The 17,261-nt window shown below is 37.4% G+C and overlaps 2 protein-coding genes across 3 annotated transcripts; one reads left to right on the top strand and one right to left on the bottom strand.

Moving 5' to 3' along the window:
• The first annotated feature begins 3,226 nt into the window (after positions 1–3,226).
• Positions 3,227–5,554, top strand: LOC149382002 (BTB/POZ domain-containing protein). Its single transcript, XM_089630487.1, has 2 exons — positions 3,227–3,971; positions 4,317–5,554. The coding sequence occupies exons 1-2, from the start codon at positions 3,375–3,377 to the stop codon at positions 5,244–5,246; spliced, it is 1,527 nt and encodes a 508-aa protein (XP_089486613.1). The 5' UTR covers positions 3,227–3,374; the 3' UTR covers positions 5,247–5,554.
• Positions 5,555–5,923: 369 nt separating this feature from the next.
• Positions 5,924–15,498, bottom strand: NRPC1 (nuclear RNA polymerase C1). 2 transcript variants are annotated; one of them, XM_089630480.1, is made up of 27 exons: positions 15,290–15,497; positions 15,058–15,187; positions 14,801–14,950; positions 14,541–14,703; positions 14,258–14,442; positions 13,954–14,063; positions 13,759–13,858; positions 13,354–13,575; positions 13,111–13,259; positions 12,888–13,026; positions 12,427–12,567; positions 12,095–12,283; positions 11,668–11,881; positions 11,211–11,304; positions 10,751–10,985; positions 10,216–10,407; positions 9,911–10,009; positions 9,577–9,780; positions 9,211–9,486; positions 8,557–8,704; positions 8,290–8,441; positions 7,738–7,893; positions 7,542–7,658; positions 7,377–7,462; positions 6,991–7,195; positions 6,690–6,892; positions 5,924–6,495 (listed from the first exon to the last, which is right to left on the bottom strand). In XM_089630480.1, exons 1-27 carry the CDS (start codon positions 15,367–15,369, stop codon positions 6,435–6,437), a joined length of 4,200 nt encoding a protein of 1,399 aa, XP_089486606.1. In that variant the 5' UTR covers positions 15,370–15,497; the 3' UTR covers positions 5,924–6,434. The 2 variants fall into 2 exon arrangements, with proteins under 2 accessions (XP_089486606.1, XP_089486607.1); XM_089630481.1 differs by lacking the exon at positions 5,924–6,495 and having other exon boundaries at positions 6,686–6,892; positions 15,290–15,498.
• Positions 15,499–17,261: the final 1,763 nt, after the last annotated feature.

Here is a 17,261-nt window from a genome sequence, read left to right as displayed (position 1 = left end):
CTTTCTGTTTTATATTTTATCGTACGTGTTAATAATCTAAGTAATTTAGTTTTGCAAAATATGAAAAAGTGTTTATTATTGCAAAATATTTGCTGAATACCCCTCGGTTTCCTACATTTTTGTCGGTTTCCTTTACGGTAAACGGTTTTTTACCGATACCGGTTTTCTTTTTTTGTCTGAATCCCCTTCGGTTTCCACTTCGATAAGCGGGTTCCCCTAAAATTGAAGTCCGGTACGATAACGGTAACGGTAGTGTGTGTAATTCATTTAGATTAATCCGTATATAATCTTAATATTCCACTATTTTTGTTACGTGGGCTTATGTAGTTTCGATCAGATATGTTTACCTGTTTCTCAATCCATCATCATCGGCGATAACAAGGTCAGATTAAAAAAAAAAAGGTCTAATCAAAATTTGTTCTTTTCATTACTTAACAATATTAAGGATAATATAGTCATTTACCATACTATATGTTGACTAGTCAACAACTCAACAAGTGATAGACTAGTATATATGCTCTGTATCGTACTCTCTGTCAATGCTAAGATAGTCACACTGACTATTCTCTATTCTCTCTTCCGCTTTACAATTCTAATAAACAAATACAAACATTTGATTGTTCATTGTCGAGGGTTTCTATTGTTGTTTAGGAGACACTAATTCTTTCATATATCAGAAAACCTTGAACAAGGAAAGTGACATTATGTGATGACAATTTCGTCAACATTCGTACAAATTTGTGGTAAAAATATTCCGACAACTAAGGCCAAAATTGCCGACAGAGAAGTTTTACCTTTAGCAATGTATAATCACTTTAATTCTATCTAGTCTCTGATAGAGTCCTAAATCCTAATCAAGGATCCAAGTGTCTTAATCAATAAAGGTACCTACAAAACCATCATCCGTATTTATTGCGGGTAAATTGAGAGGTAAACACCCACTGAATTACCATATAAAATAGCAAATACTCACGGATTAGTAGTGATTACTAATCCGACCCTATGCATTCAATTGCAAATACAATAGCAAAAAATAAAAATAAAAAAATTTAGAAAACTAAGCCACTTAAACTTCCGGAATCGCTATTTAGCCAACTTTCATTAAATGTTAGGTAAATAACCACAGATTTGACGTATTTGCACGTATTTACACATTTTTATTTTCTTTTTTGTTATTGTAGTTAAACTTTTTGAACGTGAAAATAATGGTTTATGACTATTTACCAAAAAATTGTTGTAGGTTGGCTAAATAGAACATCATATATGTAAATAAGGCTATATATCTAATGGACAAAAAAAAAACTTTTAATTTTATTTTTTAAAATACTTGTATCTTTACCATTGATTTCTTCTAAAAAAAAATCTAAAAATAATTTGGTTTCTCGACGATTTTTGACGTATTTCAAAGTGTAAAAAACTTCTTCTTCCCTAGTGCTAACCATTTCCTAGACTTAGGGGTGTACAAAAATTGACCGAAAATTGGTTAAACCGATAACCGAACCGATCCGGAACCGAAATTCGGTGCCACGTCATCAAACCGAAAATTCGGTTCGGTTAACCGAAACCGAATTTAAGAATCGGTTCGGTTATCGGTTTTGAAAATCCAAAAATTCGGTTATCGGTTATTTAACCGATTTTTTTTTATCCAGTTTTGAAACCGGATAACCGATTTGAACCGGATAACCGATTTGGATAATTGTAACATCTTTAAAACTGGTTAACCAGTTTTAAAACGGTTATAAAACCGGTTATCGGTTTTACAAAACCGGTTAACCGATTTTCGGTTTTGGACCAATTCGGCTCGGTCATCGGTCCAAAATTTTCAAAACCGAAAATTCGGTTTCGGTTTTCAAATTGGTCCAAAACCGAACCGAACCGAACCGATTTCACCCCTAGGCTAGACTGGTGCTTTACCATTTCTTAAAAAAAATCTTGTTTCTCATCATAACTCTAATTTAGGGGTATTTTATATTTTTGTTTTGAATTTCCGTATTCTGAGCTTCAATCTCGATTGACTCCCCTACAATCGCATATTTTATTTTTTTTAGTTACTATTTGAACGAATAGTCATGTTGTTTGCGATAATAATTATCGTTCAAACATACAAGTATGACTGTTTGTATTTATCTTGCACGAATATGTATAATTTTCTATATAAACTACGCTAGATTTCTAGAAATCGTCCCTTGATTTTTTACTCTCTCTCTCTCTCTCTTACCTACGTTTGAATTTCATTGTACTTCGGTGTAATTTGAATTCAGGTTTATTTATCATGTGCAGTTTTGTCTGGTACCTTAAAGACATTTTAAGAGACACTAAAAAAAATGCATATCAGCATGATTCAAGTATGAGATTTAATCTTCAACTTAGAAGACCATCTAACTAGATTGATCAACAAAGTAAACAAGGCAACATTTATTTTCTGTTTGATAGATAAGACGTGAGATGGTATTGAAAACCAATATTAAGTGTCACATTGAGCGAACCCAAAAGACAGAGAAGATGAGTCACATCTGTCCCAAACACTTGCACTTGTGTTGCACAGACTCTTGCTGTGAAATGAAGTGCACACTCATTATTATATAGATATACACATTCATTTATGACGAATTGATAGTATAATATATGGTAACATAGCCCTGCCGTAAAATATATAGGAATCACCGCGAAAAAAAAAAAGTAAAAATCGCGTCTATAATCTATATGCATATGGTCTATTCTCCTATTTATGGCCCAGAAATGACATTAAACCCACGTCATTGGTCCACTAACCAACTAAAAAAAAAAAAAACAAGTAACAATCTCATTTCTACCGTCGTCCCTTCAGAATTTTTTGTTTTTACAATTTTTAGCATCATTTTATTTATATTACTCACTTAATAATTGCTGTCACTCACACCAAACAAAATAAATTAATATTTTTCCTTTGGATCTGCTTAGTTTTCTTGTATTATAAAAAAATCACACTCATTGATTTGCTCGCTCCTTAAAAAAGTAACCTTGGTCATACATCTCTGCGGCGGTAAAAGACAAAATGAATCAATCGACTAAACAAAGCCCTAATAAAAACAGAATAATCCAGCTTCAAAAAGTATATAATTATCCTGGTGACCAATGGTCCAATACCATGCATTGCATAGCGCAGAGGTAAAGTAACAATTACAGAGAAATTGGGTCCCACAACGTGCAACACAATTATTTACCCTTCACAAAAACCGTTTTTTAGGTTACTAATCGCTGTCATTATTGAACCTCATTTTTACTCAAGTTACTCTATTTTTCTTACTAGGAAAAATCAGCCATATCAGTTGCATTATTTTCTCAGCTTTGTCTCTGTTCTTTGTGGCCAAAACAAAGATCAGACCAGAGCTTTAATGGCGACCGAGAGCTCGTTCAAATCGAGAGAAGTCTCTGCGATGATAAAGCAAGGATTCATCTCCGACCAAATTCTCACATTCTCGCCGTCGAGATCCGCTGCCTCCAGAACGTACTCTCCGCAATCGTCGCCGTCCAAATCCCTAGCTTCTCCTCCGCCGCAGATTCCGTTCTCGCCGCCGACGGAAAGCTCGCAGGGCCAAACGCTGTACGAGATGATGTCGGAGGAGCAGAGCCGCGAGGCTCGATCCACCGACGCGGTGCGGCGAAGAGTCCACGATCGGGTCGCGAAGCTCATCGACGGCGCGCCGTTTCGGAGTTCCGGCTGGGATGGCTGCGCCGGCGACGTGAGGCTCGCGGTGGTTGGAAGGGACGGGCTTAGGGTTTCCATGGACGTCCACAAGAGCGTTCTGGCTTCCAAGAGCCGGTTCTTCGCCGATAAGCTCCGCCGCGAGCGCGGCGTCGCTCACACGGTGGAGATCAGCGACTGCGACGATCTGGAGGTTTATGTCGAGACCGTCGTGTTGATGTATTATGACGACTTGAAGAAGAGGTTGATCGGAGAAGATGTCTCCAAGGTCTTGGGTTTGCTCAAGGTACGCCGGGAAAGTAATCAGGCTTTTGCTTTTAATATCTATTTGAGTACCAACATTCTCTATGCAAATATAAATATTCTTTGTGATATGCTCTGTTTCAGATGTTTTTTATATTGTTTGCTTGAAAATGAAAGAGTGAGTGAGACTTTACTGTGGAGAATCCACATTTTCTTGTTTGACTAGTTGTATACTTGTATTGACTGAAAAGCTTGTATTTCAAAGGCACTATGGAATTTGCAATAGAAAGAAGTTGACAGAAAAAAAAAAAAAAAAAAAATTGACATCATCTTTTGGAATCATATAAAAGAAAAAAAAAATTAGAACTGTTCATCGCGGTTTTTACAGGTATCTTCGGCGTTGTTGTTCGACGCTGGAATCGATTCGTGCTTAGAGTACTTGGAAGCCGTTCCATGGTCCGAAGAAGAAGAAGAGAAGATCATATCTAGTCTCAACCAGCTTCAGCTCGACGACTCTGCCTTGGCCGGAGAAGTCCTCTCGAGGCTCTCATCGGAGCCGTCCACCTCATCCCAACCCGACGACCTCCTCTCGGGGCTCCTCACGAGCGTCCTCCAAGCAAAAGACGAAAAAGCCCGCCGCGACATGAAAGCCCTAATCTCCCGGCTCCTCCGAGAAGACAACAAGAACATCTTCAGGCTCGACGTCTCGAAGGAAACGCTGTACCGCCTCTGCCGAGACTGCATCGCGTCCCTCGCCGCCTCGCTGTCGTCGGGCCCGGAAGAGAACCGGCGCGAGATCGCCCGAGAAGCGGAGAACATCCATTGGATGGTGGAGATTCTGGTGGAGAACAATATCGCGGACGAGTTCGTGAAGATATGGGCGGAGCAGGACGAGCTGGCGGGTCTGCACTCGAGAGCGGGCACGGTGTACCGGCACGAGGTGAGCAGAGTGACGGCGCAGCTGTGCGTGGCGATCGGGCGGGGAAGAGTTTTGGTCCCGAAGGAGACGCGATTCTCGCTGCTCGAGACGTGGCTGGAGGGGCTTTACGGGGATTTCGCGTGGATGAGGAGGGGTTGCCGGTCGGTGGACAAGAAGTCGGTGGAGGACGGGCTCGGACAGACGATCCTCACTCTTCCGTTGCCTCAGCAACAGGCGATCTTGCTCGACTGGTTCGATCGCTTTCTCGACAAAGGCGACGATTATCCCAACGTTCAGAGAGCCTTTGAGGTTTGGTGGAGAAGGGCTTTCGTGAGGGACTCCGTGGCTGAGCCCGAGAACTCTCAGTTGCAGATCGCGGTTTACGATTATCCCAGCTGATAAATGTATAGGGGTTTTTTTTTCTTCTGAATTTCTTGTGTAAATAATGATTCTTTTTTTTTTTCATTGAGGATATTCGATGGTTTTTGGGAGTGTGTTTTGTGGAGGGCAGATTAATGTAATACAATTTAGGCATAGAGAGTTGAGCTTCAGTGTTGACGAGAGTCGAGTTTCTTGTTCCCTTTAATAATGGAAAGAGAATTTCCAGGACTCGAAACAAAGAAGCAACTTCATAAAGATCCTCGATCATCCCACTTTATGGGAGATTATATTTTGACGCTTCGTGAATATAAAGGTCACAAAAATTAGCTTTTAGATATTTTACTATCACGGTATGTTTATACCCTTAGAAAAGTAGGTTGATTACAAGACGTAAATAAACTATTTATTACTGTGCATAATTTATATATACTAGACGTAGACGTTATGAGGTTTTGTAGAATTTATTAAATGAGCCTAAGAACCTAGGTCATTTCACTCTTGTGTTCACAAAGTCATTTCACACTGTTTTAAATAGCTATTTGTATGAATTTTCTCCATTATTAGTTTGTTATATTACCCTGTGTGTGTGTGTGTGTCACATTTCACGTTTATAAACGAAAACTAAGATTTTTCTTTTCGATAATATACTTATTTTTTTCTTTCCAATTATAATTATTAGATTTAAATACCGGAAATGAAAACATATAAATATCAAACTGAGAAAATTTATCATTGTTCGTTTCAATTATTGAGGCATAACATTCATTAGTGTACAAGAAATCTATCGTCAATATGGCTCGGTAAAATCACTTGAAAAAAATTAAATACCAGAAAGATCGAATATTCAAAGTCACAAGAGTGAGCATCGTAGTGGAGTAAGCCAATACTGAAACCCAACTCAAGCCAACTAAACAAAAACCCTTGTATTTACACTTGGGGGTAATAATTTAGCAAACTCACTTTCCTGTTTGACCTCCGCAGCAACATAGGTCAAACGTTTATCAACTACTGGTTTCGCTCTAGATGTAAAGGAACCTTAACTACGTCATAAATTTCTATACACATCGTCTCGGATTTGGGCAAAAATTTAGAGAGCTTTCGTTTTCCTTTACCTGTAATACTCTCACCTTACAAGTAGCTCTGTTCAGAAACATTTTGTTGTGCTTTATCGATTTGATTCAAGAACTAGAAAGGCTTCGTGCACTTCTACTTGAAGTCAGAAAGAATGGCGTTTGGCCTATTGGATAGCTTGGCAGGCACGTCAACTCTGCACCATCAAATACAATTATTTGTGAGCCATCAAGGAGTACTCAGAAAAGCTATAACTGTTTTAAAAAAATGTAATTATATAACCACGCCAAATTCTTCAGGGAAAAAAATAGTTGATCAAAAGCATTAATTGAAACGGGTCACGTATTTATAGTTTTCACGTGAATCCATTTCATTATGCTTCATAATTACCTTTGTTTGACTTTGATCATTCCGGTCCCAATCGTCATTGGTATACCCATAATGATGCACTCACTCACGCCTTCAATCCTGTCCTCTCGTCCACTTACAGAGGCGTTAAATAGGTGATCGGCGGTCTTCTCGAACGATGCAAGCATCAACACACTCTTGTCCATTTTTTGAATCCCAAACCTTGTTATTCCAAGTACTTCGCCCTATAAATGACACAATATTCAAGAAACCACAAAAAAAAAAAAAAAAAAAAAAAAATCCTTTTTTTTTCAATCTTTTGGTGGGAAGTAAAAGTACTTACCCGAGAAGTCATGACATCCGCTAAAAGCTTCATGTGTCGGTTATCTATGCTCATTCCGTGGCTCTTCATCGTATACTCTATCTCGTCGATGATACAGGTTCTTGCCGCTTCAATACCAAGTGTCTGTTGCACTTCGATGATGTGATTACTTTTGGTTTTACGTCCATCCACTCCTTCAGTGCCCATAACCGCTAGAAGACCCGTTCTAAACAACGAAAGCAGAGAAATTTCAGACACCCTTTAATATACCAGGAGCAGCAAAACGGAGATCGTATATTCATAAGCCAGAATGATGTCAAAGTGTAAGAAAACCGTTTTTGTCATATACGCTCTGAGACTATTGCGATGCGGAAACAGACTATAGTGTATTTGGATAGAGAACTTACCCCTCTACCAGCAATTTGTATTTACCCATCTTGGTTTTCTTATCTTCTTCTTTACTAATGACAGCACGCTCCACAGTTTTAATACCCTGCATTTCATCAAATTGTAAGCAGCCTTGAAGGCCACAAAAAAATGAACCGAACACGAATAGGAATACATTGCGTCACCTTTACTATAATATTTGGAAGAATTGTCCTAAGGTGGTGGAGATGAAAATGAAGTCTATTTCTATCTGACTCAAATGGAAGAATTTCCAACTTCTTGTGATCCAAGACCCTAATATGCTGCAAAAAAAAAAAATATGGGTTAAGTATATCTAATGCAAAAGCAACGTTACGAACACTATTGAGAGAGAAAGATGACCTCTTGCTTAATTTTGATTCTAGGAGTTGCTATTATAGAATCTCGGACAACACCAGCGTCGATGCACAATTGTGCCTCTTCTATCATATCCATGTCAAGCGTGATTACCACTGCTGCTGATCGAGAGGTCATCACAGTTTTCATGCTCTTAGCAACCTGTAGCAAATATCATTCATTGTTAATTTATGAAAGATTTGAAGTTCATATTAATTTTATAGATACGGAGGGAAGGAGATAAATTCTGTTTTATTTTCCTTTATTATTTTTAATATTGTTATTTTCCTTACGAAATGCTGGGATATCACAATCTTTGAGAACCCTGAAACTCACAGAATAAGCCTTAGAGCTAGTCAGGGAAAAGACATCCCAAGGATTGAGATTTTTTTTTTTTAACAAACTAGAAACCAAAATAGCTTAATGCCTTGTGTTAAAAAAGGGGAACATTTCATCAACAAAATAAGCAAGTTATACTTCAAAACATTGTGTACGGATTAACAATAATAAATAAATATATGAATAAATGAAAACGACTATGAGTAAATCTTGACGTACCTGTCCTAAACTTATTTTCTCGATTCGGCCTCTCACCATCCTTGCAGCATTTACGCTACCGTCATACTCTAGTGCTGCAGTAATAATGGGTGTACTAATCCTTTTCGCTCCATTGATGATTTCTTTGATACGTGGAACTCCAAGCGTAACATCTAACGAGGAGTTAAAGGTCCAACTTGAACAAAACAATTAGATTGAACAGGGCAGGTATATCTGTGACTATCTCATCCCTAGCTAAACTAAAAGAAGTTAAAGATTAAAGGATACTCATGCTAGCGACCCCAGCAAAATGAAAAGTTTTCAGGGTCATTTGAGTCCCAGGCTCCCCTATACTTTGAGCTCCAATTGCTCCAATAGCAGTTCCAGCTTCAATTTTTTTGGAGTGATAACGGGATATACAAGTGTTCATAAAAACCTGAATGATTATGCAAACATCACGCACATATTTTCTTACTAGACACAAGTACAGAAGACTTCAGATTATAAGATACTGCAAAACCTTGAAAACTGTACTTATATTGTAACTCGTTCCTAATTAGTTTTTCCTTATGGAAAAAACTAAGCCGTAGCTCATCCACAAAGAGTACAGTTAATAAACTATGATGACTGTCGCATACATTTCTATCCAGCTTTAAAATGACAACTATCATACTGAAAAGAACAAGAGAATAATATCCATTTGTGGAAAACCAGTCAAGAGTACTCCAGTCATTTAGAACATTAAGCATATACAGATATTTTCTTTAATCGGAAACTAATTTTATTTTTATTTTTTTAGCATATACGGATATTGAAATAACAATCTGAACTGATGAGTTTGGTCGTCAACAACAGGAAGTGAGTTCCTATGAAAGATGTTGTCGAAGAAGGGGAAAAAGAGAGTAATATCTTCAGTCCAACCAAAAAAACATAAGACAATACCTCTAGTTGTCGAGCAGTAAGTGAGGATATGTTCTGGATAATCTTTCTTGTGGTTCCAGAGTCATCCATCCCAGAAAGACTTTCCACGGACTCGCATGTATCCCATGTTCTCTTCAAAGAATTTACATATCCATCGAGGAAAGATTTCAGAGAATCTTTAAACGCAGCTGAGCAACCTCCCTCAGGGGTCATATCTTGCTTTGAAAGCCTGCTTTCGACTATTTCAGACACCTTTTCTGGAGACAGTTTTTCGTTTATTCCAGCAGGACACGTGGCCTATAAAACCCACAGTGACATCATAAACTTGAGATCAACGCCGTGTATATGAACATAAAACAAGAAACTGAAAACTATCAATTTCCCAACCTTGGTTTTCATAAATAATCGATCAAAATTCAACGGAGCTCCATCTTTCCCTTCCATTTGTGCTGGATCCATTCCGTCATCCCCATAACAGAATTGAATTACACATCCACTTGCGTTGCGTACTGTGTTATCGTAATGGATAAATAAATCCTCCAAAGCTTTTATTAGTCTACGAGACATGTATCCTGTGTCAGCTGTTTTCACCTAGAACATAAAAAATAAAAAAATAAAAAAAAATAAAAAAAAAGAAGAGAGAAAAAAAAAGATTAATACAATTACGAATTCAATAGGGCATGGATTTAATTTTTATTTTTCAAGTATACAGAACACAGACCGCAGTATCAACAAGACCTTCTCGGCCTCCCATGGTGTGGAAAAAGAACTCAGTAGCTGATAAGCCATCATAGAAAGAATGCCCAACAAAACCTTTAGCCTGATATAAAAGTGGGTCAGTGTAATATACAGTTGAATAAAAGAAATATACAGTTAAATTAAATAAAAGAAATATACAGTTCTTTAACTATAGGAAAATTAAAGTAGACTTATTTAGCTCGTCAGCTAGTAAACGATCCAAAGGAAAATAATCTTTTTTACCAGAAAACTGATATAACGTCCAAAAATAGCTATACAAAAACATACTGCAGGGGTTTTGTCTTTCTTGGGGAAGTGAGGAAGACTTCGATCTATGAATCCATTGGGTGCACGACGACCACCGACTGACTGCTGACCAACACAAGCAACCATCTGACTGATATTAATTGGAGATCCTTTGGAACCACACTGCGACATAATCAACGGACTGTTTCTCCAATGTAACTCTTGCATGCACAACTATACAGAAACAGGAAAAAAAATATAAATACATCAGAAATTTCATTTTAATATGTTTCATGGAATTATAGAACCGTTAACAGCCAGCTTCTTCATAATTATTATGTGGAACAACTAAGCTCAACTCGAGGAAAAAAAAAAAAAAAAAAAAAAAAAAAAACCCATAAATAGGAAGGACTACTACATAAGCAGTTGAAGATCGATAAATAAGAAACATTAATTTAATATAGAATTTTTTTTAAATAAGTTATGTTCTCATTAGTTTTGTTACGGTTCTGCCGTTTTCAATAAAAAGTCCCGTTGTTTCCTTTTAAGAAAAATGAATACGGCGTAGTGACCTTACCTTTCCAGTTGCATCTCGAATACCATTCAATATTTGAGTTATCCTCGCCTCGAGAGATTGAGCAGCATCACAACCGGGTTCAGGTGGCAACTTTCCCACATTAAACAGCTTTATTCTCTCATCACATTTGTCTGCCCCTTCGTTAATTATCTGTTCTTTCTGAGAGTGCAATTTTTTGCTCGGTTGGACATCATCTATCCCAATAGAGAACCCGTGATTGCCAATCCACCGAGCACTGTGTCCAATCAAATAAAGAAAAGGTAAGTTATATTGCTACTAAGTGAGGCACATTTAAATTTGCCAAAACAGGAACTCTTCCAATAATTTGTTTTTAAAAGAAAACTCTTCCAATAATTGGGATCTAAGCAAGTTTGCAAGAACCTATGTCAATTCATCCACTAGTGGAGAAATAAAAACCAAAGTACATATTAGCTTCCGATAAAATCGTGGAGAAAAATACCTCAACTTAGCTAGACGGTTCATGCAAGAAGCAGCAGCATGAGCTTTGTAATCTCTCAGAAGAACAGAGTAAAGCCCATCCTTATTTCCATTTCCTGAATTTGAAAATGATTAACTTACCAAGCAGCAACAAGGCAGGTACGAAAAAATAAAATAAGATAAAATAAAATAAAAGAAACAGAATAAAAAAGGTAAATTTACCGTCTAATCATTGGATTAATCAAGATTCCATTTGATATTTCTAGCACTGAAACTTTGTTTTCATATTATTGGTTTCAAATTCTGAAAGTGCTTGGTTGGGAAATTCTAAGAAACAATCTTAATTTCATGTTATGAAGAGTGTACTTTGCCCACCAATTTCATCAAAGGAGAAAATCCCACTAATGGAAGTTAAAACATTTCTTGCAACAAAGACCAAAAGGAAAACAAAAACGGAACGATAAGACAAAAAAATTCACCTAATGTTGCTTTGCCAAGTTGACCAGCTATCAGTTCACTATTGTGGAAATAGACAAACCCGTCACTTGGACACATTGCTTCAATTTCCCTTCCATTCACTTGGAGCTTGGTGTAGTTTTTCTCTTTAACAGTGAGATTCAGGAAGACTCTCACATTTGCATTGGGGCGTACTAGGACACTAAATAATTGTTTTCCAGTCCAAAGTTCCACAGGCTGTAAAAATAACAGTTCTTCTTCATTCAGAACTAGAAATGGTAATAATTGGAAAAAAAAAAAAAAAAAAAAAAAAAAAAACAACAACAACTAGGTATAGCATCTAAATTTAAGACATACAGCTCTTTTTATTAGTATAACATGAAGTGTCAAGCTTAAGTAATGATGGGAAAAGCCAATGTGAAGAATGATCACAACAAAGTCAAAAGCAACCTTAATCACAGCTGGGGTTGGCAAATCGATTTGTTCCATGGAATCTCCCATGTACGAGCACATGAGACAAAAAGCTGCACGGTCATAAAATGTGTCCTTCCGTGTAATTAAATAAGATGATGTGAGAAAATCTTGGGTAGAAGCAACCAAAATCTCTCCATTTTTTGGCGTACATAGATTGTTTTGCACCTGTCAAAACATCGAGTATAAATCATTCAGAAAATCTAAAATTAAAAATGACTCATTATACTCTTGCCATGGTTTAGTGTGGCACAATAATAAATTCTCCCAGGATTTGGATCAAGAATTTAGTGAGACAGAATAATAATTACCCCCATCAACAAAATTGCCTCTGTACGAGCCTCCTCTGTTTGAGGGACGTGCATGTTCATTTCATCGCCATCGAAATCAGCGTTGTAGGGGTTGCAAACGGACTCATTAAACCTCAAAGTCCTCCACGGCATAATCCTTGCCTGAATGCACAAATGAGGTATGTTATTGCAAGCATTTCCCATCATTATAAAACAGTACACCAGACTGCATACATTAGGCGTGATAAATACAAGCTTCTCAAGAATTGAAATCTATTTATTTACAAATAACATCATCTACAGGGGTTAATTCTTCCTAACTTGATAGCCATTACAAAACCATCTAACGACTCCTGTAATGGCAAGTTCAACCCTGTTGGACCTATTTTTAAATCATGTGTAAGCTCCATAACTTAACACCGAAAACGTCAGGGTGAAGGGATAAACATAACTCTTAACACCAATTCAAATATGCAAATTACCCTATGACTCATGATAGACATCCGATGTAAACTTGGTTGTCTGTTGAACAGAACAATGTCCCCATCTTCTAAGTGACGTTCCACTATGTCACCATATTTCAGTTCATCGGCTAATCTCTTTCGGGAAACTCTGATAGACCTACAACACAAACAAATAAAAACCACTCACATTCACGAAATATATAGATGCCAGCGCAAGGAATAAAAATACTAGAGCACTTACCATGTTGACCCGTCAGCACGTCTTAGCATCCTGGCACCCGGATATTTATCAGGGCCATTACTGACACATTGCCTCAACTTCTCTATATTGTGATGGGAAACGCGCTCCGGATAAGTTAAAATTCGAGCCATTCGCATCGGAATTGCGACCTATGTAGCATATGAAGAAGAAGAAAAGAAAAGAAAAATCAGAAGGCGGTCACAAGAACAGCTCAACCATGTTACTTTGTGCTTGATATCTAACCTCTGTAATTTTAAGATTGGGATCAGGAGATATAACAGTTCGGCCAGTATATTCAACACGCTTTCCGGATAAATTCCCTCGAAACCTTCCTTGTTTTCCTTTCAGCCGCTGCATAAAACCACTCAGCGGCTTCTGGTTTTGATTTTGCATCGAGAAAGGAACGCCACGGACGTCACTGTTTATATACTGTGCAACCATGACTTGAAGAGTATCCCAGCTTTCCTGAACAGATTATTTTAGAATGAGTGTAACGATCAGTGGCAAGAAGACATTGAACGTCATTTGTGCTTCACATTTCAGAGGAGCTAAGAACTCCAACAAGTATAGAGGGCATATAATTTAGCTATTCAGTTCTCATGGCCTACATTCAGCAAAAAAAAAAAAAAAAAAGTTCCTATGGCCTACCAAACATTTAGCAGCACCACTAGCTTCTGTTAGTTCTTGCCGAAGGCTGGCATTAGATTGAATTATAATCTTCAACTTCTCGGTAATGTCGTTTTCGTTACTGCAGCAAATGTGAAAAGTAACTCAATTAATATCACAGCATCATGAACAATGACAGTCTAGTGAAATCTAAACATGAAAGGTAAGCAAAATGACCTTTGAGATCCATCTATGATAACAGAAGGCCGAATTGCTATCGGTGGCACGGCAATGGTCGTCATTATAAGATTTTCTGGTCTACCAGAGAGATAAAGCAATTCACAGTCCTGCGATGTTCCAGGAAAATTAAGCGAAAACGATGAATAAACAAATTTTATTAAAAGGCGAGCTAGCAACATTATAAGGCTGTTCCTTGACCATCACATATATTTTGTAATATTATCATACCATAGACTACAAAACGTTAGACAATATAACAGTCGAAAAAGAATTATGGTCCAGAAGGCTTAATCTCACATACCTCATCACTCATCCTTTTAAAAAGGGAAAGAACAGTTGCAGGATTAATAATATGACTTGCCAAACTGATAGATCCTCTAGCTTCTTTCGTGTGAGCAATTGCTGCTCTGCATTCTTCTAAACCATCAATCAATTTCGAACGATCGTGAATTATTCCCAACATAGCTATAGCTTTCTTCACCGAACCTGTAATTTATGGGATAGAAAAACACTGGTTTATAAATAAACAATAATAATAAAAAAAAAACATGTTGGCAACGGTTATGCAAGAACTAGAGGCAAACCATTAACGTATCCGCATCTGGTGCAACGCGATGCTCTACTGTTACACTTCTTCACGATCCTCTTCATCAGCTCGGTCTTCTTCAACGGCTCTATCTTCGAGCTCCTCATCTTCTTCAGGAAGTCTTTGCGCAGACTCTCATCAAGAACAATACGAGAACAAGACTGAAAGAATTCAAGGACATCAAACAAACGGCGCAAGAAATCGAAACCATGGAAAAATCTCAAATAACTTGACAACACACAAAAAAGCAAAAATCACCTTGCAGATACACTTTAAAATGTCCAATATGGTACCTAAATATCCGACATTATACACCGGCAGAGCAAGCTGCAAATACCCATAGTGACCCGGGCAATCGGAGAAACGCCCGAAGCACGTTGAGCATTCAGAGAATTTATTTGCCGGACCCTGAATAAATGCACAAACAGGGAACCAAAAAAAAAAAAACGATTAGAAATGACCAAGAGCGAAAATCAAACAAGCATTTGCTGACGAAAATTCGTGAAATTTTATACCATTCGAGGATCCAATAAGCCCCCTTCGATGGGTCTGCGATTCGCGTCGTAGTACTGACCCTTGAACACCTGAGTCTCGGCCATTTTGCTGATTTCCGACGCCGATTGAGCGGTGAACTTCATGCTCTCTCTGTAAGGAAAGAAAAAATCAATATGCAACCACAGTTCGATTACTCAATCGATCGAAGATCGTCAGACCAAGACAAGAAAAAGTGGATCGATATGCGTGTACATTCTGCGAGGTCCAGTGTCTTCGATGAAAGGCTGCTTCGTGAAGACGATGTTTTGAGCTTGGTCTCTTGACGCGGCCATGGCGACGAATCGCCGTGTCTAGTTTTTTTTTTTTTTGGTCAATCGGAGTCGGACAAGGGTTTAGGAGGGGTTTTGGCGGGAGGTTTTTCAGAAAGAAAAAAAAAATTAAGGTGGGATTAAGAGGAGTGACGGCAATCGGGTTCGAACCCTAGACCTCAAAGCTGCAAAACGACTACGTAGTACAGTCCACCGCCAGGCTAATAAAGGAGAATTGTCATGACGATCATTTTTATAATTATATACGCAAAATATATTACATGTTTCCCCTTAAAAAACGATGAAAATATTACATGTAAGATTTATTAGTGACATATTTATATTAATATGTTTACCTAAGTTTTAATTTAGTTTTAAAACATGAGTGAAATTCTTCTAACGTTAATTAAAAATGAGAAAATAATCTTCTTAATATAGAAGAAAATAACTTAGAATCTTTTTTTTTAGGAGAAACTCAAGATAAAATTAAAAAGGGAAAAAGAAAGCTTCTACTATGAAGAAGCAAAATACAAACTAGAAAACACTAGTCCAATCTCTGGAAAGGTCAGAGAGGCTAAAAGAGCTAAAATCGGGATCAAGGGTCACGAGCCAAAAACCGATGGATCGGAAGAGGGAGTCCCAAAAACTGTCGAAGCAAACAAAGGCATCTTCGAAAATACATTTATTCTGTAGCTTCCAAATGGCCCAACAAACGGAAAAAAAAGATGGCCTTGAAACCAGACCGTGATCTTTTATCTTTACCCGCAGAGCCAAACCAAAGACTGAAGTCCTCAAAAGGAACGCCAACTCGAGGAGGGACGACCACAGAGAGGGAGGAGCAAATCTTGTACCAAACTCTAGAAGCAAAGCTACAATCTCTGAACAAATGAGCGCGATTCTCCACAGCACAGCGACAAAGAGAACATATCAATTTCAATACCTAGTTCAATCCCATCTAAATATAACAATTAGGATCACTGAAATAGTCTCTCAATATTTAAAGTCGGGACTTGCTCAGCCTGATGGAGAGAGGGGCAATGCCCAAGGCTCACTCCAAGGTCCTCGATTTAGTAGAGTCGCCTTAGGACCTTTGAAATTTTAGTTGGATTTAACTTAAATAGTAAATACGGACAATTATGTTAAAATAAATAACAAAACAAAACAAAGCCACTAGGATCAACATTATATTCACAATGGTTAAGACTATTTCTGACTATATTTTTTATTACAACTATCTCTGTATCATTTACGTGACATTTTATCGGTTCGACTATAACGAATCTTATTTGGTCTTACAATATTTTGCAGCCTAATTGTCTTGTGAGGCATCGTCGTATACGTACGAGATAATCAAATACGTATGATATATGTATATTATTAATACATTATATTTTCACACTGCGATGTATCACCAATATATGCTTGTTTGAGATATTGCTTGAGTTGAGGTTCCCCTATTATTCATCCATGAGTTGTTACATGAATTGATGGGAATGAGACTAAATTAAGATCACGACGAATATTATTACAATACACGTACGTATATGGTGGGTATAATATTAATGCATTATATATTACCTTTTTTTTTTTATATATTGAACGCTATATATCACCCTCAATTTATTGAGCCGTAAAGACATCAAATTGTTCAGCGTTTGATGAGCTTGAATTGTTTCCTTTACGACCAAGATCATCCATTTACAAATCTGCACGTAGATAATAAATTCCCAACAACTTTCTAATTTGTGATAATTTTTGCTAACGAAAAAGTTTGTTTCTGTTTTGGTAACAATTCTTTTTCTAATTTTTTTGGAGTAAATAATTTTGTCACACAATATATTCCAGAAGTCAATACATTTTGGGTAAAATAATATATGTCACACAAAATGGATATCCATACGCAGCATGTAAGATTT

The sequence above is a fragment of the Urtica dioica genome, chromosome 11 (assembly GCF_054948205.1).
Source record: "Urtica dioica subsp. dioica isolate 48M chromosome 11, U.dioica_male_clone48M_v1_H2, whole genome shotgun sequence".
NCBI classification, from domain to species: domain Eukaryota; kingdom Viridiplantae; phylum Streptophyta; class Magnoliopsida; order Rosales; family Urticaceae; genus Urtica; species Urtica dioica.
The sequence above is the reverse complement of the archived record's forward strand: the minus strand, read 5'-3'. Positions and strand labels throughout refer to the sequence as shown.

Bases quoted from the DNA above. Each gene is read 5' to 3' on its own strand.
- LOC149382002 (XM_089630487.1), top strand. From the start codon at position 3,375: ATGGCGACCGAGAGCTCGTTCAAATCGAGAGAAGTCTCTGCGATGATA. The intron at 3,972-4,316 runs GTACGCCGGGAA...CGGTTTTTACAG, and splicing joins AGGTCTTGGGTTTGCTCAAG to GTATCTTCGGCGTTGTTGTT.
- NRPC1 (XM_089630480.1), bottom strand. From the start codon at position 15,369: ATGGCCGCGTCAAGAGACCAAGCTCAAAACATCGTCTTCACGAAGCAG. The intron at 14,443-14,540 runs GTTTGCCTCTAG...CATAAATTACAG, and splicing joins CAGATGCGGATACGTTAATG to GTTCGGTGAAGAAAGCTATA. The intron at 10,010-10,215 runs GTATGTTTTTGT...CTTTTATATCAG, and splicing joins AGAAAGACAAAACCCCTGCA to GCTAAAGGTTTTGTTGGGCA.